This window comes from Bacillus rossius, chromosome 10 (assembly GCF_032445375.1).
Source record: "Bacillus rossius redtenbacheri isolate Brsri chromosome 10, Brsri_v3, whole genome shotgun sequence".
NCBI lineage: Eukaryota > Metazoa > Arthropoda > Insecta > Phasmatodea > Bacillidae > Bacillus > Bacillus rossius.
In genome coordinates this window covers 35,231,925-35,257,369 of record NC_086337.1, presented here as the reverse complement: position 1 = coordinate 35,257,369, position 25,445 = coordinate 35,231,925, and the positions used below count along the sequence as shown (strand labels likewise).

The 25,445-nt window shown below is 48.6% G+C and overlaps 1 protein-coding gene across 1 annotated transcript in view; it reads right to left on the bottom strand.

Moving 5' to 3' along the window:
- LOC134535646 (nephrin) overlaps positions 1 to 25,445 on the bottom strand; it is a 357,918-nt gene that overhangs the window by 153,973 nt on the left and 178,500 nt on the right. Inside the window, exons 5-7 of the mRNA XM_063374832.1 lie at positions 24,923 to 25,126; positions 2,440 to 2,591; positions 1,019 to 1,163 (exon numbers count right to left, since the gene is read on the bottom strand). Coding sequence (XP_063230902.1) covers positions 1,019 to 1,163; positions 2,440 to 2,591; positions 24,923 to 25,126 — 501 coding nt within the window. The remainder of the gene's footprint in view (positions 1 to 1,018; positions 1,164 to 2,439; positions 2,592 to 24,922; positions 25,127 to 25,445) is intronic.

The following is a 25,445-nucleotide window of genomic DNA, read 5'->3' as shown; positions in this document are numbered from 1 at the left end:
AGTTTTTGAAACGTAAGTCATGTTGTCTTTGCCAGTGCCAGTCCAATTACTTTCAGGACGAAATACGTGGCGAGAGGAGGAAGAGGAGGAAGAGAAGGAAGAGGAGAAAGAGGAGGAAGAAGAGGAAGAAGAGGAAGAGGAGGAATAAGAGGAAGAGGAGGAATAAGAGGAAGAGGAGGAATAAGAGGAAGAGGAGGAATAAGAGGAAGAAGAGGAAGAGGAGGATGACGAGGCGGGGGGGCGTGCACCCACAGGCGACTCGCAGACGCCGGCGGTCCTCCAGGATGCCCCCGGGGAAGTGGGGGAAGACGAGGAAGAGGAGGAAGAAGAGGAAAAATGGGAAGAAGAGCAAGAGGAGGATGACGCGGCGGGGGGCGTGCACCCACAGGCGACTCGCAGACGCCGGCGGTCCTTCAGGATGCCCCCGGGGAAGTGGGGGAAGAGGAGGAAGAGGAGGAAGAGGAGAAAGAGGAGGAAGAAGAGTAAGAGGAGGAAGAGGAGGTAGAAGAGGATGAAAAGCAAGAGGAGGAAGAAGAGAAAGAAGTGGAAGAGGAGGAAGAAGAGGAAGAGGAGGAAGAAGTAGAGGAAGAAGAGAAAGAGGAGGAAGAGGAGGAAGAGGAGGACGAGGAGGAAGAGGAGGAAGAGGAGGACGAGGAGAAAGAGGAGGAAGAGGAGGAAGAGGAGGAAGAGGAAGTAGAAGAGGATGAAGAGGAAGAGGAGGATAACGGGGCGGGGGGCGTGCACCCACAGGCGACTCGCAGATGTCAGCGGTCCTCCAGGAATGCCCCCGGGGAAGTGGGGGAAGAGGAGGTAGAGGAGGAAGAGGAGGAAGAGGAGGAAGAGGAGGAAGAGGAGGAATAGGAGGAAGAAGAGGAAGAGGAGGAAGAAGAGGAAAAAGAGGAAAAAGAGGGAAAAAAGGAAGATGAGGAAGAGGAGGAAGAGGAGAAAGAGGAGGAGGAGGACGAGGAGGAAGAGGAGGATGAGGAGGAAGAGGAGGAAGAGGAGGGCGTGCACCTACAGGCGACCCGCAGTCGCCGGCGGTCCTCCAGGATGCCCCCGGGGAAGTGGGGGTTCTCGGCGCGGCAGGCCAGCTCCTTGCCGTCGTCTCCGGACGCCGGCTGGAAGGTCAGCGAACTGGTGGTCGTGTTCCTGCCCTCCAGCATCTGAGAACACATCACCGAGGTGTTAAGTCTGTCTGCAAGGAGCTCGAGTTGGCAAAACAAGTGTTTAAGTAGGGTCTGCGTCGGCAAGAGAAGCCATCGTCCGTCAACCCTTACTAATTTATATATTTCGTAATAATGTTGTGTCAACAAAAACAAATCACAACAAACTAGTATTTCCGTCAATTACTCTGTTAAACTCTGGGTTGCAGTCGTGTCAAAAGTTTCACCAACGTTTCAGTTTCACCAACGTTTCGGTCGACCTTGTATTCGCCATCATCAGGGCAAAGTAGGTAACTGCTACAAAATTTACGGATATTTCAACATAAAATTTAACTCAAACAAATGAAGAGTTGTTCGTTATTTCAAGTAAATGAATCTTTGTGGAAACTACGCCGTATTATTTTTATATTAGAGTTGTATGTTACGTTCTCAACACGTGGACAAGGAAGAGGTGATCAAAAGACATAACCATTTTTTAAACGTTTTGATAATATACCGATGGTATTTTTTTTATTTTTTAAAAAAAATCATGCTCAAAGTAAGTGAACCCAGTGTCCGTAAGTTTACAAAGATAGCCGTAAATTTACTAATATCCCTGGATGATTTGTAACCAGCGTTATTTGTAAGTTGAAGGAGAAAAAATTTTCAACGGTGTACTGTTTACGATGGCGACTGCGAGGTCAGCCGGAAACGTATCACTTAGATACAATAAATTGTCTACTTCAGTTGACGAATACACTGAAATGGTTAATTTATTGCAATGATTCATTCTTTCAAAGATAAAATAAAAATTTTTGGATAACAATAATAGTTACCAACTAGGCCACTGCGCCGATGACCAGAGTGAAACTTAACTAGTATATAAACTTCGCTTAAATTTTTCAAAGGCGTGAATGTTCGCCTTGGACGCGCGCGGCTGCAACCCAGAAAGAAGGCCCGGGCGACTGCAGAACACGTTTTTTTGGGAAACCTTCTTTTCACAGACGAGAGAGCCAAACGTCCGATCGTGCATCTTCGTTTTTTTTTTTTTTTTTTTGGTTCATTGTAAATGTGTTGATAAAAGGATACTAATGGTCAATTAGGTTAGGTTAGCCACATTATAAATACTTTGGAACATCGTGGACGGTTGATTTGGTTAGGAAAGCTACGTTAAAGATACGGGAAGAAGAAAAGAAAAAAAGGCGAGGATGAACTTCGGGTAACTTCGGGTTTTTGGCTCTCTCGTCTGTGGAAAAAGAAGGCTTCCCATCACGTCTGTTGGTCGGCGGGCGCTCACCGTGGTCGCGGCGCTCCTGATTGGCTCGCCGTCCAGCAGCCACGTGAGCCTCGCGGAGGGATACGACCCCGAGGAGACGCACTGCACCGAGTGCAGCCTGCCCGCCGACAGCAGGTCTCCCGGGGTGGTTATCAGCACGGATAGCGGCTTCACTACGACAGCCACGCACCGCAACCTGTACACACTTCCTCGGGCGCGTCACTTCTAAATGAGGAGAGTGAATTTTTGTCCATGTGCGCGCACCATGCGACGAAATTTTCACAGGATGAAAAAAAAAAAAGCTACATACAAAAAAAAAGTACATGCAAATAAATTTTATATATGTGCTTTTATACTTTAGTGATTGATATTAAATACTGATCCATAAAATTTTAAAAAAATTATATATTTTTGTGAACATTTGCAATATAAAGTTTTTTTTATAATATAGGTTAAGTTCTCGTATGAACAATTTATTGGAATTATAAATTATTATTTATTTCGTTAATAAACAATTAAAATTAATAAATTAGAATAACATACAATTATGAATTTAATTTTATCCTAAATATTTAACTAAAAATAATAATGTTATACCGTGTTTGTAGTAATATTAAATCCTGATTATTGATTTCATTTTTTTTTTAATTTGATTGATTTTCGAATTTACCAACAGTATATATATCACTCCAGTAATGTTATTATTTTATTTATATTAAATATTTTCATGCAAATTCAAAGTTAGTTTTTCATTACGCCGAGTAAGTATAATTTCTAACGCGCGTACATAAGTAATACGCACAATTTTTTTTTTGTTCTTTCACAAAAGTTTTTATTTATTTATTTTTTTTGCAAATCAGTAGCCAATAAATTATTTGTAATACTACAATACAGCCATGTAGCAAATTGGTTGGGGGTTTTCTAATTTAGGGCGCAGTTACACAGGACTCTGAATTACTTTAGGTAAACGTGTTGAAATTCGGCGTGCGGTTACACACAGTTTGAACATGTTTCTGGCACAAATTCGGGTAATATTTTACTTACAGCAACAAAAAAAGATAGAACAATTAAATATTTTATCATTTTAAAATTGATGCTGACTGTAAACCTGTTACAGAGATACACTTGCTCAAAAAATAGGATTCAAAGTACCTACATTCATTCGATGACAGAAGACAGTCATTTTTGGAGTTGAAGACACTTTAAACCAACTGACGTGTAACCGTACACTTTATCATTTCAAAACATGTTTACTGAAACGTGTTCACCTGAAGTATTTAGGTGTACCGTGTGACCGCGGTTATTATAGTGGCAAACATTGCATACAACTGCTAATTAACTACCTCCATGGTTAGGCATTGTTAAGGTTTAATTTCTATAAGTTTCCTTTCAAATTTCATTATTGTGGATTTAAATGGTTGTTTAAATGTACAGTGTTTTAAATTACTAATTTCCTTTGACGATTTTTGTGAACACGTTTTCTGTGGCCATTTTACGCATGCTTTACAATGTGACAGATTCAAATACAGTGAGTCCGTATTTGAAAGACTTTTGATTATTTTTCATTATCATGATGAATGAAAATTACCATTTTTCTTGCTGGATTATTTATTTCAGTCACTTCTTCAGTGCATACGTAACATCCAAGTAAGTTCTAAACGAGGCTACAGTTCACCACACCTCACAGATCAGCCAATGTAAAAATTAACGTAGCACTTTTCCACCTTACCTATAATAACGAAATTTACATTTTCGACATCATTGTTATTTTCATAAAAGCTTAATTTTATCTCAATTTGGTATCACTTATGAATAAATAAGATGATTAAACTCACCGTAACAAGAATAATATTCATATTTTCAATTTTTAAAAATGGAGTGAAGATGAAAATAATTTCGTTATATTTTGTTTTTGTTTTAAATTAATGTGTAAGCCTACTTTTCAGAACATGTTTAAATTATTCAGTTAATAATAACTCTCAAAATAAACTTTTTTTTTGCGTATTCCCGAGTCCCTCATTTTTTAACAAAACATTCCAGTACAGGCGTAAGCCTATTATAAATTTCTTGAGTGGCTACTTATAAAAAAAAATATCTGCTTCAGGTTTTCAACGAGATTCATTATCAAGCACAAAAAAAAATGTACTAAGTAAGGATTCGAAATTGTTTCGGTTCATTTGCTAGACGCCATTGTGAAACATCTAGAACTTACCCAGAAAGAAACCTGTTTGAGTTCTCGACTACGACGTTAAGATGCCTGTCACGCGGGTACTTTCAGGGTAAAAATTCTGCAGAGAGCAAAATTTTTTCCAGTGATGGGTGAGAGTAGAGAGGGGGGGGGGGGGGGTAGGGTTTGGAGTTTGGGGACGGAAAGGAAACCGAATTCCCTCCAGGGTTTCCTCCCGCTTCCATTCCTTTTCATCTTCCGCGTCGATTCGCGGGCGTAACCTCCCGATCCGCGTATAAAAATCTGGCGTTGGTCGCGCGGAGTAACCGCGCGAGGCCCTGGAAAGAGAGGTAGAGTAGAGGATTATGGTGGGTTCGGGAGCAGCGAGGTTTTTTTATTTTCCTTTCCCTTCGTACCGAGCCCAACACCGGGACGAGAACGCTCGCACCAGTTCGGGGGGGGGGGTGGATACTGTCTGTCCCCAGTCACCGTTTATCCCTACTTTCTTCCCCGTCCCCTCCCTTTTGCAAGCTCATCAGCCAGTAATACACCCATTGCGGCAAACTACCCATAAAGAGAGGAGGTACGAACATACGAGAACGACCGAGAGTTCTGGAGAAGGTAGAAAAATATGGCGTACGAAGGATGGGGGGAAGGCGGGGGACCAGCAATCTTCCTTCCACCGCAAAAACGAGCTTACATTCCTCTGGAGGAAGCTTTGCTCAAATTTCTTGAGACATCGTATGGCGAGGCCGCTATTTGAGAGAGTAAGAGAGAAAGAGCGCGAGAGAGAAAGAAGTTATCCTTCACTGCTTTCAAATGTTTACACCCGGAAAGCTCTTAGCCTGGTTCCTTTTTTTTCCATTGAGCAGAAGTTTTGGTCGGAAGAAAGCGGCACATGTTGCCGCCGCTCTTATTTCGTGAAGGTCGAGTTCACGCACACGTAAACAAAAAGACACACAATGATCTCCAAGCTTTTGTAAGGCAGAACTTGATCATTTATGTGTGAACCAGTCACAGCTTTTTTAAGAGATGCAGAAATATTTATTCCATTGCTTGAATTTAAAGATTTTAGAAAAAAACAAAATAAGTGACTGCTCAATAACTGTAAGCATCACGCTTATGCCAGGTTTAAAAACTGCCTAAGAAACATAAGAGCACAAGAATTTTCAGTACGCAAAACATTAAATAACGGATATTTTTTAAATAAATGTTTATAAAATAAAGATGCATTAAAACGCAAGCATTAGCCTTTTTTTTTTTTACGCTTGAATAGGTCAATGCTAAATCAGTGCTCACTTATTAACATGTAAATAAATCGCACGGGTTGAAACTGCTAACCTACTTGTAGGTTTAAAGCTCATATGTTGCAATATTTTTAGTGACCCCGAATATATTTAAAATCTCATTATTTTATATATTATAATACTTGTACATTAATATATATACAATCATATCTTCATTATTTTTATAACAATGCGTTGTAAAACAACTTGTATTCATTATAAACCTTTGCAAACAATATGGCAACAGACTTGTAAAAGGTTTAAAAAAAAACTAATCCTCATTATGAACCTGGTATGTGTTTATATAATATTGAACAACCACTAAGTTCTGAAACAGTGGTCGCTCAAAAATTTGATATTTGATATTAGTAAATTGAGTAAATAACTTTAAAAACATTAATTTATTTACTTATTCCTTTGATTAATTCAGGTTTTAAAAATGTTTTTCAAAAAAAACTTCTTGAAGTCCACGTACAAAACGTTATGTAGTGTAATTACTTAATGAAGGGCGAAGCACTCCGAAGATGAGGAAATAGTTATCTCTGCGACGTCTGGAGGATTCCATTTTATCACCGCGGGGTTTTTTAATTAGGCGAAGCCGGCCCATCAACGCGCCGGTTATTCGAGCGAGAGGCGTCAGAAGACGGGGTCGACTTGCAAAGGGGGTGCGAACGACGCCATCTTGGGGGGTAAATGGGACGAGAGGGGAGGGGGTGTTCCCCGCCGGCTCCAAGGGTAGCAGCTCGCGTCCACGGGACCGGATCACCTTGTAAACTGAATTTCCTGACCCTTCTCCCCCCTCCAACGCTTCCCCCCTCCCAGCGACCGATCCTCTTGGGGTCCAGCGCCGGAGACTAACGAAGTGTGAAGCAATAAATCACCCCACCGGCGGTTATCTTCATCAACTCTCCCCCCCCCCCCTTTTCCACTCTCGAGCTGGCAAGGGCAGAGGAGGGAGACTTCTTCCCAGAGACCATTCACTTGCGTCGGGACCACCGTCGAAGTCCGGTTCCCCACTCGCTACTTGTGTTTTAAAATACCCCATTTTTTCGGACGTCATCCCTTAATTTTTTTTCATCCTCAGATTCGGTCTTCGCGTCTATGAAATTCATCCCAAATACCATGAATTACTTTGATGAACAACAAACGACCGTCGCAAATTAAGACTAATATTAAAAGAGTTGAAACTTGGGTGGTCGCGCCTATAACTAAAAAAAAAAGAAACATTTTTTGGACTTTAAGTCCAAATATAAAACAGGAAATATACATAATTTAGGCACCCATATTATTTTCTGCACACATGTTTAAAAAGGGCAACAGTAAATGAAAAGAGCATTAAGAAAAATTTTGATATTACAAAAAAGCTGAAGAAATGAGTCATCGTAATTAAAACAAGAGTGAAATTCATACTCAAGCCATCAAAGAATTGTTTTAGTAAAAGCATAACACAGCATACATATTATATACGCCAAAATTCTTGCGAGCTTTCAGCTCAGGGGTGAGATGTGTAAGAGGTAAGTGAAGGAGAAGTAGGGAAAAGGAATACATCAGTGGGGCACAGCCAAGTTATTTGAAAAATATTTTTGGGCAATGTTGTATTATTCATGTGCCATATCTGCTCAAAATATTGTTACATTTGGGGAAAAACAGGTCCGGAAAGATCAATTAAATAATTGCAGTTTTATAAGCTATTTTTACACTATTAATTGAAATTAAAACAATGTCAATGTCTGTCCGCGAATTTCTCACCCCTTCATAGGTCCACTGTTCATTCTCCCACTGGAGCTCGGTTCGACAGTCGCTCCCTCTACGGTCGGTCTCTTACCTCGCAGCTCTGTCACAGCACACTGCCTCGCACTACTCGCACTGCTGCGCCGCGACACCTTCCCGGATGCAGCAACCTTCGTGCACGAAACCCGCTCGTCACCCGCTATCGCTCGCCAAGGGATCACTCGTGCTCTTCACTCCCTGATGCTTCTTGTGTCGCTACCAGCCGATCTCTCTCACACCCATACACACACACACACTCTCTCTCACTCAGGTATGCATGCTCAGTCCCGCCCTGGAAAGGTCTCGTAGCCCTTCGAATCCCTCGTTAGCCCTTCATCATAATCCCCAACAACACTCGAAGGTGCTAGAACAATGGCGTCCTATTTACACCACTTCACGCGGGCTATGGCAGCCCGCAGAATCCTCCAGGCAAGAAATTATTGAGGTGCTGCGGACTCTTTGGGAAGGCCGCCATTAGGATTAGGCGTGCAGCCAGAAGGGGATTGACAGGCGCTACCTGCATCGAGCTCCTCCCGCAGGCTGGCGCACCAGCTAGCTGGCCTGTCTCATCACCAGCAGCCTCGTAACAATATGTTCACATAGCGAGCGATACACAGATAGATGCACCAGCGTCATTACTATGATTCATGTTTTCAGGACAGTCTGTGCCGAGTCGGCTCTAATCGGTTCCAATACGCTCAGCCCAGTTCGCTCCGAGCAAATAGATTCCATCGAACTGTGAAGCCCATCTCTATGACGTTCTGACGGGCACTATACCATAATTGTAACCGCCTGCGGGAGGGGGGCGATGCAGGTAGCGCCCGCGCCTCTGCGGCAAACCGATTGGCGCGGCGCAAATCTACCTCCCTCGAGGGTTCGGCAAGTTCCCAGAGCCTTTCTGCGTTTAGCGTCGTAACTAGCACGTCATTGTTCTTGCAGCTTCGGGTGTTAATCTGGGAATTCTGATGGCGTGACACTCCGGACGGCTACGAAAACTTTCCAGGGCGGAGCTGAGATGTATATAAACAAAACAAAAAGATGAGCTGCAAAGACAGTGAAGTGAAGAGGGCGAGAGACCGCCTTGGCGAGCGATAGCGGGTGACGAACGACGGGCTTTCATGTGCGAAGATCGGATCAACGAGGATCAGAGCATCGAGAGACGGCGCGGCGAACTAGCGAGCACTGCGCGCCAGTTTGTTGGGACCGAGGAGCTCGGCAAGAGACGAAAAGCATAGGAAACCACTGTCGAGCCGAGCTCCAGTGGAGAGAGTAGCAAGCGAACCTACAAAGGTGTGATCAATCGGTGGACTGATATTAAGATTGTTATAATTTATTTCATAGTTGAAACATTAGCTAATAAAAAAATCCGTTTCCTATTTTTCCCACTCGTAACATTTGATGTCAGAAGTAAGGATAACCCTTAATAATAGTTTTATGACTAAGTTATTTAATTAATATACATAAAACAAATATCAGAACTGAGTTGTTCGATGATAAATTTGGTGGTGGTTAAGTTTAGACTAGGAGATAGGGAAAATTTGAGTGTAATTAATAGGACATAAGTATCAGTTACGTTGTCGGTTCATGTTAACGAGGGCGATGGCTGTCGTCGCACTTAATGTAATGGGCGGGAGTGTTCTACCTGTAGACTGACGTAGTGAAGCAGAGGCGCATCAGCTAGTTTTATATAAAGTTCATCTCGCACGGGATTACTATTTTAAAGTTCCGCAGAGCTTATCTTTTTTTGCGGCAACCATTCCAGCTTGATCCGAGAGGAGTCTTGCGCGATGGCAAGAATATCACTTGTTAGTTTTCTGAATTAATTTGGATTTCCCGTACGATATGAAGTAGGTTAATTGTATGCTCCTCCAGAATCGGAACGCTGCAAATTGCGTAGCAAGAATGTTAGGCGGGTCACATACGCAGGGTATACAAGGGGCATCGCTGGAGAAAGAGTTTTCAGGGCAACTAACATTATTAATGACACTAACACTATTCAACGATTGTGTTAAACAAAATAGATTATGACTAAATCATGTATATTTTTAAATGTATTTATAACTTCCTACAATAGCTAATAGATTTTCAGATTCGACATCATCTGTGGTTATCTTCTTTATGTCATCAATAATTATAAGATTTTTCAACTTAATTTAAATATGACTTAAGTAAGAAGGAATTAGCTATGGAAAAGATGTACTTCCATATTCATACATATATAATTTAATATACGTGGGTGAAATTCTCGAAATATTAATCGTAAAATAATAAAAATTGCCTTTTAAATATAAAATAAGAAAAATTAATTTACAATCAATAACTTACTTTCCATATTTGTTAATTTAATTTTTTATCATTGCCAAGTTTAACTATGGCTTTTTACAGTTGATAAGGAAATAAAATTAATTCCCTATGAAAACAAAATACTATATTTAGTTAATTACCTACTAATGTAATAACATTGTGTGCAACATATAACCTCGGTATCGAGCAAATTAATGTTCTCATGTTGCAAAACCACTTATGATACGAAACTCAGGCACGGCAATTAACTTAGAATTCTTTAAAATAATGCCGAGCATGATTAATATATGAACGTTAGTTTCCACACCCGCCGCTAGAATTAGTTGCTGGAGCAGCTACGTCGACTATCGAATTACTCGATTTTAATAGCGAAAGGTTAAATTATATAATGAAACGTCTTCGAAAAAAAAGGGAAAAAGACTTAAAAATAAAAATAGAAAACACCGGCGTTAGGTTGATTTTCTACAAGGAATTTTATCAAAATACTGCCCGTCTTGTTAAAATTCAATGAACAGTTACTACCATATCCATTCACTTAATTACTCCCACCAAATGCCGTATACCAAGAGCTAAGATGTTAACACATAAAAAAAATGGGCACACAAATATTTGAAACACATGTACAGGTGTTAAAGAAAGTACACAAGCGGACAGCTGAGTGTACGTATATGCGAGTGTATTAGAATGCATGCAACTATTCTAGTGCTGAAGTATGCAGGTGAGCAAGTATGCGATACAATGCAACACGTGTCATCGAGCGCTGCTACTGCCATCAATTTTTTTTTTTTTTGACATTCAATTTGATGGTAGTAAATATTCGCGCTGGATGTTTACAATTGCACGAAGCATGGCGAAGAAAAACTTGATAAGAGTTGTCCGACTCATGAATTTTTTTTTTTTTTTTTTTACTAAACCTGTTCCCATCCCCGTTATAAAGAACCCCCTTTCCCTGATCGTCGCACTTTTCGTCCTTCGTTCCGCAACTTATTTCGACCCATCCTACCGTCCCATCAAGAAATTTCACTTTCGAAGTTTAAATTCTTGACGGGAATTAAGTAAGGCTTGCTTCGATTGTCGTCCGTAGCTGTCAGCGAGGCGTAGAGTTTTGAGAGGTTATTCCCTGGGCCCTCCTCGCCGCCTTAGTTAATTAGAGCGTGTTACAACTCGCCGGGGGGGGGAAGGGAGGGGGAATTAGCAGCGTGGCGTCAGTGCAGAAAGCTGCGGGTGGGTCTCCGTGGTCGGCCAACACCAGTAAGATGTTCACCGGAGCACTTCAGGGTGGCGATGGGGAGGTGGCAGAAAATTTTCGGAATTGAGGAAGATGTGTTGGGGGGTTGGGGAGGGGAAGGGTGGAGGGGAAGAGAGAGTTTCACCCGGGAGTTTGCCGTACGAGCGAAAGGGGTAGAATGAGGGGGAAGGGGGGGGGAAGAGAGAGAGATTCGGCTAGCAGGAGGAGGGACAGGGTGTCGGCTGGCTCCAGAGGGACTTGCGGTTTCTCGGCGAGGAACTACGGCCGCGCGCAGTTTCAGTTCCCCCCCCCCCCCCCCGCCACCCTGGGAGAGTTGGCCTTTCAGACCACCCCAGGCCCGCCCCACCCCTCAGGGGAACTGTCGCGCAAGACAAACGGGCGCCGTGCGTCGCCTTCCGCACTGCCTCGCGCGAACCTCCGGAGCCCCCTCCCTTCACCCCTTCTAGTAGCACCTCCCCGGCAGGGCGGCGGTTGGTTATATTATCCGCAATAACAGAGAGGCTCACGGGACCGCCGCACTGACGAGGAGGGGGGTGGGGGAGGAGAATACAGCACGACGCGGCCAGATGCGGTCCACTCCGAGGATAAACCTTACCCCGGTGTTCGCTCCGCCCCCCACACGAGCATTTCAATTATTAAAAAAAAAAAAAAAATACTTGAGTTTCAAATACCATCTTGGTTTTTTTCGGAGGCAGAACCACACGTCGCAGTTGATGTGCGTACCGACGTTTCGCTCCGCATTGCAGCGGGGCATCTACAGTGTACATGGTTGAAGACCAACTAAGAGTTTTGGATAATCCGCTATTTCCCTCAGACTGTTAGAACAGTTTTCTGGATCATTAAATGTATATAAAATAAATTAATAAAAAAAAATCCCTTCATGTAGATCTTACATACAAAAAAATTTTTGTGTTTGGAAGTAGTACCTACCAGTTTTCATGTTCGCGATTTGTGTAAATTTACTGGCAGTGTGGTAAATTATCTAATGCGCGTTCCATGCAACGGAGTGAAGTAAACACCAACGCTGTAATATAGATTATTAAAATAATTAGGGTATCGAATAAAAAAAATTATGGATTCAGAAAAATGATATATTAGGGTATCAGACAAAAATGTGTTTTGAGCTACAAGAAGCGTCTATTGATAGCCCGTCGGAACATAAGGGAAGAACGCAAAGCTACTGCGACGTGGCTTGCAAACAGCAACAGGACACAGGGAGTTCTGGAACTGTCCGTGACCATCTTCCCGCAGTGGCCTCTGTGACGTATGCCCGCGGCGCGTGTCCCAGTGACAAATAGAGCAACGCACGGCCAGCAGCAACTGGTCGGAGAAACATCGTGGATTGCGGCACAGCGAGTGGAGATCCACTCTGTTCTCCGATGAGTCGCGATTCCAAAATAGAAGGTAATCCACGTGCTCTCGTCTGGAGGGAGCGTGTAACATGGAACAACCCGGCAAGGTTTTTCCGTATAAATCATCTAATTATTTTTGCTTGATCCCCTAATCATTCCGTCCAGGGACGTTACCTAAATCACTATTTTCGAGAGTCAGATATCATTTTTTAAAACTTATCTGATGACCACATACACTTTAATTAATATGGAATGCCTTACGACAAATTTTTAATTCCGTATTTTTCTGTTGAGCTACCAATTAATGTAATACGAGGTAAGTTATGAATGAAAAAAAAAATTCTCATGTATTTACAAAAAAAATTAATCGAATAAAAAGAAAAATAACCATTACACATTGCATCATGTTCAAAAATAAATTTTATATATATGATGGCTTCATAACTTATTCTACATATGCAAACAAAATAAATATTGATATATTGCTTTGTTGAAGGATTACTTAAGAGGGCCATACGACATGTCGCTGGCCATCGCTGAGTTATATAGTGGTTAACTTGAGCGCAAGAGTAAAAATAAGCCAACACGTGAAGGTGTGAAATCCCACTAACGTCGCCGGTAGATATGGAGACACTGTTTGCTGCCACATATATTCTGAGTAAAATCAGGAAACTTATTTTTACAATGCAGCACTGTTACCGCAATTTTAGTTTTTTTAACGACTTGACTTTTGCTTTTTCAATGTGTTGGTGTTCTTAAGCTTATCATCGTTGATGTTATGTTTTTGGTTTCTATAAATAAAATGTAAATTTTCGTTCGTTGAGTGTTGTACCTTCACCTCCGCACTTGCGGGAGGCAATCTAGAACCACCGCAGAATCATCAGGCATCCAATCACGCTGCGACGATGGCTGAACGGATCAAACCAACATCATTATTTACGTTTCACGTGCATACAAATCCGTATTATCTTTACGTGAATGATAAAAAAAAGCTTGATATATAATTTTAAAAATTTTGAAACTTGATTCCGTATTTTTTCCCCTCTTTTTTCTAGCAATTCTTAGTAACCTCTTTCGGTCCTGTTCTTGGGAACTTAGAAAAAAAAGTTTTCCGTACGAAACGTAAGATACCTTATCCTGTTGTGATGTACTGAAGTTGTTTCTTCTCGTTATGTACTCGCTCGATGTTCCTGCTCATGTCCGCCGCCGCTTCAGGACTAATAAGGAAAAGTTTTTTTTCCCCCTTCTTTACCTCCATCTCTCGTAACTTTGCCGCGCCTGAGAAGCAGTTCTGCCGCCGACCACCCAGCGACCCCATTCCTCGCAGTTCATCGGAGACGCGACTGCCCGCTGGGAGGTTCGTCGACGGGGTGTAGACAGGAGGGGAGGAGCGGTGTTGAAGAGATCTCTGACAAGTTCCAGTCTCGCGGAGATGCGGGTGGGCTTCCACTTGAGTCACTTGGAGCAAGCTCTCACGCGGGGCTTCTTAGCCGTCGACAGTTTATTTATTTTTTTCTTCCCCATATCCAAACTTAAGTCCGCTGAAGGAATGATGAAGCAACTTCCGCGCTCTTGATATAACTTTCCAAGTTGGTATAAAGATACAGGCGTTTACTTTCTACACCAAGGGTAGTATTACCTTGAACCAAACCAACACTGTCAAACATTTTTTATATAACGTGTGATAAAAAATGATGTAAAGTAATATAGGTTACCTAATAACAAATAGCTTGGATCAGTAACCCTCAGAAACTCTTGACTTACAGTTTGAGACGCTTTGAATTATCGATGTATTAATTTATTTCTAAAAAAATACAATTAAGTACCTATATTTTATTTCTGAAATCCCTTTAATACCTTGATTTTATAATAAGGCTAATTATATTTAGATTCGAGAATTTATTTTTATGTAACGAAGTAGACAAAAATAGCTGACTTTGAATCTGAAATATTACAGGTTCTGTCATTTATTTAATTATCTTTACGAGTAGGCCTTAAAAATGAAATACTTATCTCTCTGGTGACTTTAACTTTAACTTTAAATGTTCGCTCGTCACACAACTCTCGGACTGATGTCGGATAACGAGCAGAGATGGGTGCAGGGTAGACGGACTGCTCTACCGGGTGATCGATATTTCTGCAGAAAGTAGAAGAAGATGTAACTTTAATTGCGGGGAAGGTTGGAAGGGGTGGGGGGGTATTAGGGGGATGGCGAGGGATTGTCCGGTCAAGGGGGGGGGGGGTGAGGTAAAGGTCCCTTGAAAGTTCGTGAGTTACGGTCCTGAGATCCCCTCCCCCCCCCCCCAACCACCCCCAATCCTCCACAAACACTTTCTCCAACCACCTTGTTCACGCCGCGCCGGTTTAAGTTCTGGCGCCGGTCTGGCACCGTCGGTGAACTTGCCGACCCGACCGACGCGACGCCCCGGGAATTCACTGATTAAAATTTCTACCGTGCCCCCTTTCCGATCGCCAATCCTCCCCCCCCCCCTTCCCCCCCCCCCCCCCATCCCCCAGCCATCACCACCCTTTCCTTCCTGCCAGCTTAACAATCCCGAGGGACAAACGAAAACACTCCCTAACACTTTCTCCCAGGTCTCTGAACTCTTCCCCGGATAATGTTCTCTCCCGAAACCGAAATTCGCAGAGAGACTCACCTCGAGGGACCGACTCTTGGTGTCACTGCAGACCATCGAGTTCCTTCACCTTCCTCCAAGCCTTCCTTGGCGCGTCATTGGTTAGTTACAACTATGCCTGCTGATTCCCCGTTGTTATTTGGAAACAGGCTGGAATGCATACCGTTGTACATTCAGTGGACCTGGGGCAATCACTTCTGCGATACCTTAATATTTGGGAAGGGACCTTATTTGGAAAAGGAAGGGGGGGCTGGAGGTATGGTATTACACCCCCTCCCCCCAGATAATAGTGATATTAGGAAGACCTTCATGTAAAATTGAAAAATAAATAAATAAATAAATAAATACAAAATTTTTAAACCAAAAACTAACTAAAATTTCGGCGATAATTTCGTTTAATAAATTTTCTTATTCTTTCCTGATAAATTATAAATGGGTAAGTTTTATAAATACCAAATGTCAAAATAAGTGAAATCGCGTCATTAGGTGTACGTGAAAATAAAATCTTTGGAAGTTTTTCTATTACGAATTCAAGGAAAAATAATTGAAACCAAAATGTATCGAGCAGCAACTTTGAATTACACGGTAATAAAAAAAACATTTATTATTCCTTGCGCATGTGACGATAGTGTGCATGGGAAAGAGAATAAGCGCACGGAAGAGAAAAGAACATATATTAGCGAACATCGCGAACACGGCGAGCATATCGCCCTGTGTGGCCGTAGTTTAAGCATGGGTTCACAAGTCTACATCAGGCCATCCACACGTCTGTGCACACCACCAGTGCAGAATGGGTTCCCAATTGAAATCCTATCGTTGAATTCAGCCGATGAAACTTCGTGATGATGTTCGGCATCAGTTGGTAATGCTAGTTACCATTTGATGAGAATATATTTTTTTGTTGGAAAGATAGATACCTATTTTTTATAGGAGATGGTAGGGTACGGTTTATTTACGCGCGTGAACCTACTTAATTTTGTCAAATCATGGTATTTTAAAATTTAGTTTTAGGTAATTTATTTTAATAGTTTCATAATTTTTGGATTTGGTTATGCATGTGCAGTTCACTGTCACGCGGAGAGGAAGATCGCTAGTGTGACTTTGCTCGGATCAGTTGCTGATGCGGACAGCACAGTCAGCGACCAGTGCGTCGCTGTCATCACTGCCGGTGGATAGCTGCCCGGTCCGCATGCCTGTCTGTGCCTGTCTGTGCCTGTCTGTGCCTGTCTGTGCCTGTCTGTGCCTGTCTGTGGCATCGAACCAGGGGGGCTCGCGGGGTGCCGCACATCACCTCTTGTCTTGTGTCTGTGTGTACCTTTTATGACATGATAACGTCTTATAAATCGAAAACGCCGGCTGCACGCACGAAAAAGCATGACTCATTGTCACGTTCCACCTGAGCCGAGCGTGCAAAAACCGGCCAACCATCGTGCGAGAAAATCTTTTATAAAATCAAACAGGTTAAGGCGGGCTCTTTAAACTAATTGTACGTGATTATATTTAAACAAATTATTTAAATTAAATTTGCAAAAACTGTAAATAATAATTGAAAATAATAAAGTATGCAATTTTTCATCAATTTTTTTTCTCATGACGTTATCACGTAAAATTATCGTCCGTAAACAGACTTTACAGACAACCTTCCTTTTTTTATGTGTTTGGATGTAAATGATTCTGGAGTCTGGTTGCGTGGATGAGTGCGGTGTTCGGGGAGCGATGCGCCAGGTAGGGGAGGGGGAGCGCTAGGGTGAGGACAGAGACACACGGAAGGGAGGGAGGGGTGTGAGGGTGGCAACTCACGGTAGACCTCGAGCGGGTGAGGACAGAGACACACGGAAGGGAGGGAGGGAGGGTGGCAACTCACGGTAGACCTCGAGCGGGTGAGGACAGAGACACCCGGAGGGTGGCAACTCACGGTAGACCTCGAGCGTGTGAGGACAGAGACAAACGGAAGGGAAGGAGGGAGGGTGGCAACTCACGGTAGACCTCGAGCGGGTGAGGACAGATACACACGGAAGGGAGGGAGGGGTGTGAGGGTGGCAACTCACGGTAGACCTCGAGCGTGTGAGGACAGAGACAAACGGAAGGGAAGGAGGGAGGGTGGCAACTCACGGTAGACCTCGAGCGGGTGAGGACAGATACACACGGAAGGGAGGGAGGGGTGTGAGGGTGGCAACTCACGGTAGACCTCGAGCGGGTGAGGACAGAGACACACGTAATGGAGGGAGGGGTGTGAGGGTGGCAACTCACGGTAGACCTCGAGCGGGTGAGGACAGAGACACACGTAATGGAGGGAGGGGTGTGAGGGTGGCAACTCACGGTAGACCTCGAGCGTGTGAGGACAGAAACAAACGGAAGGGAAGGAGGGAGGGTGGCAACTCACGGTAGACCTCGAGCGGGTGAGGACAGATACACACGGAAGGGAGAGAGGGGTGTGAGGGTGGCAACTCACGGTAGACCTCGAGCGGGTGAGGACAGAGACACACGTAATGGAGGGAGGGGTGTGAGGGTGGCAACTCACGGTAGACCTCGAGCGGGTGAGGACAGAGACACACGTAATGGAGGGAGGGGTGTGAGGGTGGCAACTCACGGTAGACCTCGAGCGTGTGAGGACAGAGACAAACGGAAGGGAAGGAGGGAGGGTGGCAACTCACGGTAGACCTCGAGCGGGTGAGGACAGATACACACGGAAGGGAGGGAGGGGTGTGAGGGTGGCAACTCACGGTAGACCTCGAGCGAGTGAGGACAGAGACACACGTAATGGAGGGAGGGGTGTGAGGGTGGCAACTCACGGTAGACCTCGAGCGGGTGAGGACAGATACACACGGAAGGGAGGGAGGGGTGTGAGGGTGGCAACTCACGGTAGACCTCGAGCGGGTGAGGACAGAGACACACGTAATGGAGGGAGGGGTGTGAGGGTGGCAACTCACGGTAGACCTCGAGCGGGTGAGGACAGATACACACGGAAGGGAGGGAGGGGTGTGAGGGTGGCAACTCACGGTAGACCTCGAGCGTGTGAGGACAGAGACAAACGGAAGGGAAGGAGGGAGGGTGGCAACTCACGGTAGACCTCGAGCGGGTGAGGACAGATACACACGGAAGGGAGGGAGGGGTGTGAGGGTGGCAACTCACGGTAGACCTCGAGCGGGTGAGGACAGAGACACACGTAATGGAGGGAGGGGTGTGAGGGTGGCAACTCACGGTAGACCTCGAGCGGGTGAGGACAGATACACACGGAAGGGAGGGAGGGGTGTGAGAGTGGCAACTCACGGTAGACCTCGAGCGTGTGAGGACAGAGACAAACGGAAGGGAAGGAGGGAGGGTGGCAACTCACGGTAGACCTCGAGCGGGTGAGGACAGATACACACGGAAGGGAGAGAGGGGTGTGAGGGTGGCAACTCACGGTAGACCTCGAGCGGGTGAGGACAGAGACACACGTAATGGAGGGAGGGGTGTGAGGGTGGCAACTCACGGTAGACCTCGAGCGGGTGAGGACAGATACACACGGAAGGGAGGGAGGGGTGTGAGGGTGGCAACTCACGGTAGACCTCGAGCGGGTGAGGACAGAGACACACGTAATGGAGGGAGGGGTGTGAGGGTGGCAACTCACGGTAGACCTCGAGCGGGTGAGGACAGATACACACGGAAGGGAGGGAGGGGTGTGAGGGTGGCAACTCACGGTAGACCTCGAGCGTGTGAGGACAGAGACAAACGGAAGGGAAGGAGGGAGGGTGGCAACTCACGGTAGACCTCGAGCGGGTGAGGACAGATACACACGGAAGGGAGGGAGGGGTGTGAGGGTGGCAACTCACGGTAGACCTCGAGCGGGTGAGGACAGAGACACACGTAATGGAGGGAGGGGTGTGAGGGTGGCAACTCACGGTAGACCTCGAGCGTGTGAGGACAGAGACAAACGGAAGGGAAGGAGGGAGGGTGGCAACTCACGGTAGACCTCAAGCGGGTGAGGACAGATACACACGGAAGGGAGGGAGGGGTGTGAGGGTGGCAACTCACGGTAGACCTCGAGCGGGTGAGGACAGAGACACACGTAATGGAGGGAGGGGGGTGAGAGTGGCAACTCACGGTAGACCTCGAGCGGGTGAGGACAGAGACACACGGAAGGGAGGGAGGGTGGCAACTCACGGTAGACCTCGAGCGGGTGAGGACAGAGACACCCGGAAGGGAGGGAGGGAGGGAGGGTGGCAACTGAATGTAGACCTCGAGCGTGTGAGGACAGAGACACACGGAAGGGAGGGAGGGTGGCAACTCACGGTAGACCTCGAGCGGGTGAGGACAGAGACACACGGAAGGGAGGGAGGGAGGGAGGGTGGCAACTGAATGTAGACCTCGAGCGTGTGAGGACAGAGACACACGGAAGGGAGGGAGGGTGGCAACTCACGGTAGACCTCGAGCGGGTGAGGACAGAGACACACGGAAGGGAGGGAGGGAGGGAGGGTGGCAACTGAATGTAGACCTCGAGCGTGTGAGGACAGAGACACACGGAAGGGAGGGAGGGTGGCAACTCACGGTAGACCTCGAGCGGGTGAGGACAGAGACACACGGAAGGGAGGGAGGGAGGGAGGGTGGCAACTGAATGTAGACCTCGAGCGTGTGAGGACAGAGACACACGGAAGGGAGGGAGGGTGGCAACTCACGGTAGACCTCGAGCGGGTGAGGACAGAGACACACGGAAGGGAGGGAGGGTGGCAACTCACGGTAGACCTCGAGCGGGTGAGGACAGAGACACACGGAAGGGAGGGAGGGAGGGAGGGTGGCAACTGAATGTAGACCTCGAGCGTGTGAGGACAGAGACACACGGAAGGGAGGGAGGGAGGGAGGGTGGCAACTGAATGTAGACCTCGAGCGTGTGAGGACAGAGACACACGGAAGGGAGGGAGGGTGGCAACTCACGGTAGACCTCGAGCGGGTGAGGACAGAGACACACGGAAGGGAGGGAGGGAGGGAGGGTGGCAACTGAATGTAGACCTCGAGCGTGTGAGGACAGAGACACACGGAAGGGAGGGAGGGTGGCAACTCACGGTAGACCTCGAGCGGGTGAGGACAGAGACACACGGAAGGGAGGGAGGGAGGGAGGGTGGCAACTCACGGTAGACCTCGAGCGGGTGAGGACAGAGACACACGGAAGGGAGGGAGGGAGGGAGGGTGGCAACTGAATGTAGACCTCGAGCGTGTGAGGACAGAGACACACGGAAGGGAGGGAGGGTGGCAACTCACGGTAGACCTCGAGCGGGTGAGGACAGAGACACCCGGAAGGGAGGGAGGGAGGGAGGGTGGCAACTGAATGTAGACCTCGAGCGTGTGAGGACAGAGACACACGGAAGGGAGGGAGGGTGGCAACTCACGGTAGACCTCGAGCGGGTGAGGACAGAGACACACGGAAGGGAGGGAGGGAGGGAGGGTGGCAACTCACGGTAGACCTCGAGCGGGTGAGGACAGAGACACCCGGAGGGCGGCAACTCACGGTAGACCTCGAGCGGGTGAGGACAGAGACACACGGAAGGGAGGGAGGGAGGGAGGGTGGCAACTCACGGTAGACCTCGAGCGGGTGAGGACAGAGACACACGTAATGGAGGGAGGGGGGTGAGAGTGGCAACTCAACGGTAGACCTCGAGCGGGTGAGGACAGAGACACACGGAAGGGAGGGAGGGAGGGAGGGTGGCAACTCACGGTAGACCTCGAGCGGGTGAGGACAGAGACACACGGAAGGGAGGGAGGGGTGTGAGGGTGGCAACTCACGGTAGACCTCGAGCGGGTGAGGACAGAGACACACGGAAGGGATGGATGGTGGCAACTCAACGGTAGACCTCGAGCGGGTGAGGACAGAGACACACGGAAGGGAGGGAGGGAGGGAGGGTGGCAACTCACGGTAGACCTCGAGCGGGTGAGGACAGAGACACACGGAAGGGAGGGAGGGGTGTGAGGGTGGCAACTCACGGTAGACCTCGAGCGGGTGAGGACAGAGACACACGGAAGGGATGGAGGGTGGCAACTCAACGGTAGACCTCGAGCGGGTGAGGACAGAGACACACGGAAGGGATGGAGGGTGGCAACTCAACGGTAGACCTCGAGCGTGTGAGGACAGAGACACCCGGAGGGCGGCAACTCACGGTAGACCTCGAGCGGGTGAGGACAGAGACACACGGAAGGGATGGAGGGTGGCAACTCAACGGTAGACCTCGAGCGGGTGAGGACAGAGACACACGGAAGGGAGGGAGGGAGGGAGGGTGGCAACTGAATGTAGACCTCGAGCGTGTGAGGACAGAGACACACGGAAGGGAGGGAGGGTGGCAACTCACGGTAGACCTCGAGCGGGTGAGGACAGAGACACACGGAAGGGAGGAAGGGAGGGAGGGTGGCAACTCACGGTAGACCTCGAGCGGGCGAGGACAGAGACACCCGGAGGGCGGCAACTCACGGTAGACCTCGAGCGGGTGAGGACAGAGACACACGGAAGGGATGGAGGGTGGCAACTCAACGGTAGACCTCGAGCGGGTGAGGACAGAGACACACGGAAGGGAGGGAGGGAGGGAGGGTGGCAACTGAATGTAGACCTCGAGCGTGTGAGGACAGAGACACACGGAAGGGAGGGAGGGTGGCAACTCACGGTAGACCTCGAGCGGGTGAGGACAGAGACACACGGAAGGGAGGGAGGGGTGTGAGGGTGGCAACTCACGGTAGACCTCGAGCGGGTGAGGACAGAGACACACGGAAGGGAGGGAGGGAGGGAGGGTGGCAACTCACGGTAGACCTCGAGCGGGCGAGGACAGAGACACCCGGAGGGCGGCAACTCACGGTAGACCTCGAGCGGGTGAGGACAGAGACACACGGAAGGGATGGAGGGTGGCAACTCACGGTAGACCTCGAGCGGGTGAGGACAGAGACACACGGAAGGGAGGGAGGGGTGTGAGGGTGGCAACTCACGGTAGACCTCGAGCGGGTGAGGACAGAGACACACGGAAGGGATGGAGGGTGGCAACTCAACGGTAGACCTCGAGCGGGTGAGGACAGAGACACACGGAAGGGAGGGAGGGGTGTGAGGGTGGCAACTCACGGTAGACCTCGAGCGGGTGAGGACAGAGACACACGGAAGGGATGGAGGGTGGCAACTCAACGGTAGACCTCGAGCGGGTGAGGACAGAGACACACGGAAGGGATGGAGGGTGGCAACTCAACGGTAGACCTCGAGCGTGTGAGGACAGAGACACACGGAAGGGAGGGAGGGTGGCAACTCAACGGTAGACCTCGAGCGGGTGAGGACAGAGACACACGGAAGGGAGGGAGGGAGGGAGGGTGGCAACTGAATGTAGACCTCGAGCGTGTGAGGACAGAGACACACGGAAGGGAGGGAGGGAGGGAGGGTGGCAACTGAATGTAGACCTCGAGCGTGTGAGGACAGAGACACACGGAAGGGAGGGAGGGTGGCAACTCAACGGTAGACCTCGAGCGTGTGAGGACAGAGACACACGGAAGGGATGGAGGGTGGCAACTCAACGGTAGACCTCGAGCGGGTGAGGACAGAGACACACGGAAGGGATGGAGGGTGGCAACTCAACGGTAGACCTCGAGCGTGTGAGGACAGAGACACACGGAAGGGAGGGAGGGTGGCAACTCAACGGTAGACCTCGAGCGTGTGAGGACAGAGACACACGGAAGGGATGGAGGGTGGCAACTCAACGGTAGACCTCGAGCGGGTGAGGACAGAGACACACGGAAGGGAGGGAGGGAGGGAGGGTGGCAACTGAATGTAGACCTCGAGCGTGTGAGGACAGAGACACACGGAAGGGAGGGAGGGAGGGAGGGTGGCAACTGAATGTAGACCTCGAGCGTGTGAGGACAGAGACACACGGAAGGGAGGGAGGGTGGTAACTCACGGTAGACCTCGAGCGGGTGAGGACAGAGACACACGGAAGGGAGGGAGGGGTGTGAGGGTGGCAACTCACGGTAGACCTCGAGCGGGTGAGGACAGAGACACACGGAAGGGAGGGAGGGAGGGAGGGTGGCAACTCACGGTAGACCTCGAGCGGGCGAGGACAGAGACACCCGGAGGGCGGCAACTCACGGTAGACCTCGAGCGGGTGAGGACAGAGACACACGGAAGGGATGGAGGGTGGCAACTCACGGTAGACCTCGAGCGGGTGAGGACAGAGACACACGGAAGGGAGGGAGGGGTGTGAGGGTGGCAACTCACGGTAGACCTCGAGCGGGTGAGGACAGAGACACACGGAAGGGATGGAGGGTGGCAACTCAACGGTAGACCTCGAGCGGGTGAGGACGGAGACACACGGAAGGGAGGGAGGGGTGTGAGGGTGGCAACTCACGGTAGACCTCGAGCGGGTGAGGACAGAGACACACGGAAGGGATGGAGGGTGGCAACTCAACGGTAGACCTCGAGCGGGTGAGGACAGAGACACACGGAAGGGATGGAGGGTGGCAACTCAACGGTAGACCTCGAGCGTGTGAGGACAGAGACACACGGAAGGGAGGGAGGGTGGCAACTCAACGGTAGACCTCGAGCGTGTGAGGACAGAGACACACGGAAGGGATGGAGGGTGGCAACTCAACGGTAGACCTCGAGCGGGTGAGGACAGAGACACACGGAAGGGAGGGAGGGAGGGAGGGTGGCAACTCACGGTAGACCTCGAGCGGGCGAGGACAGAGACACCCGGAGGGCGGCAACTCACGGTAGACCTCGAGCGGGTGAGGACAGAGACACACGGAAAGGATGGAGGGTGGCAACTCAACGGTAGACCTCGAGCGGGTGAGGACAGAGACACACGGAAGGGAGGGAGGGAGGGAGGGTGGCAACTGAATGTAGACCTCGAGCGTGTGAGGACAGAGACACACGGAAGGGAGGGAGGGTGGCAACTCACGGTAGACCTCGAGCGGGTGAGGACAGAGACACACGTAATGGAGGGAGGGGGGTGAGAGTGGCAACTCACGGTAGACTTCGAGCGTGTGAGGACAGAGACAAACGGAAGGGAAGGAGGGAGGGTGGCAACTCACGGTAGACCTCGAGCGGGTGAGGACAGATACACACGGAAGGGAGGGAGGGGTGTGAGGGTGGCAACTCACGGTAGACCTCGAGCGGGTGAGGACAGAGACACACGTAATGGAGGGAGGGGGGTGAGAGTGGCAACTCACGGTAGACTTCGAGCGTGTGAGGACAGAGACAAACGGAAGGGAAGGAGGGAGGGTGGCAACTCACGGTAGACCTCGAGCGGGTGAGGACAGATACACACGGAAGGGAGGGAGGGGTGTGAGGGTGGCAACTCACGGTAGACCTCGAGCGGGTGAGGACAGAGACACACGTAATGGAGGGAGGGGGGTGAGAGTGGCAACTCACGGTAGACCTCGAGCGGGTGAGGACAGAGACACACGGAAGGGAGGGAGGGAGGGAGGGTGGCAACTGAATGTAGACCTCGAGCGTGTGAGGACAGAGACACACGGAAGGGAGGGAGGGTGGCAACTCACGGTAGACCTCGAGCGGGTGAGGACAGAGACACACGGAAGGGAGGGAGGGAGGGAGGGTGGCAACTGAATGTAGACCTCGAGCGTGTGAGGACAGAGACACACGGAAGGGAGGGAGGGTGGCAACTCACGGTAGACCTCGAGCGGGTGAGGACAGAGACACCCGGAGGGCGGCAACTCACGGTAGACGTCGAGCGGGTGAGGACAGATACACACGGAAGGGAGGGAGGGGAGTAAGGGTGGCAACTCACGGTAGACGTCGAGCGGCACGGAGCGCGCCCGGGGCGCCAGGTGCTCAGACGAGGTGGCGCGGCACTCGAGGCGGCGGCCGTGGAAGCCCCGAGCCACGCTCGGCAGGAACAGCTGGTTGACGGTCCAGCCGTCGCCGGCGGACTCCACCGCGGAGTCGAGCAGGCGGTCCCCCAGCCACCAGCTCACCTGGGGCGCCGGCCGGCCTGCGCGAACACCCGCGCTACATTCCCCGAACATTCCACACCTGCATCAACAACAACTTATCTCTGCCCACTTTCGTTCGGAACAGAACTCACAAGATAGTAGGTTAGGTTAGGTTCGGTCAGTGTAACAAAATAACAGTTCTTTATTTTTTCCGGGAGGATAGGTTAGGTTAGGTTATCGTAACTAAAATTAAAGGATGGTTAGGTTAGCATTTTTTTAAATACTCTATGACCATGAAATGTAGGTATTAATCCTTGCAATATGGTTATTTTTTTGTGAGAGATCGGCAAATTTCGGTGAATTTTTGGAACTGTAGGG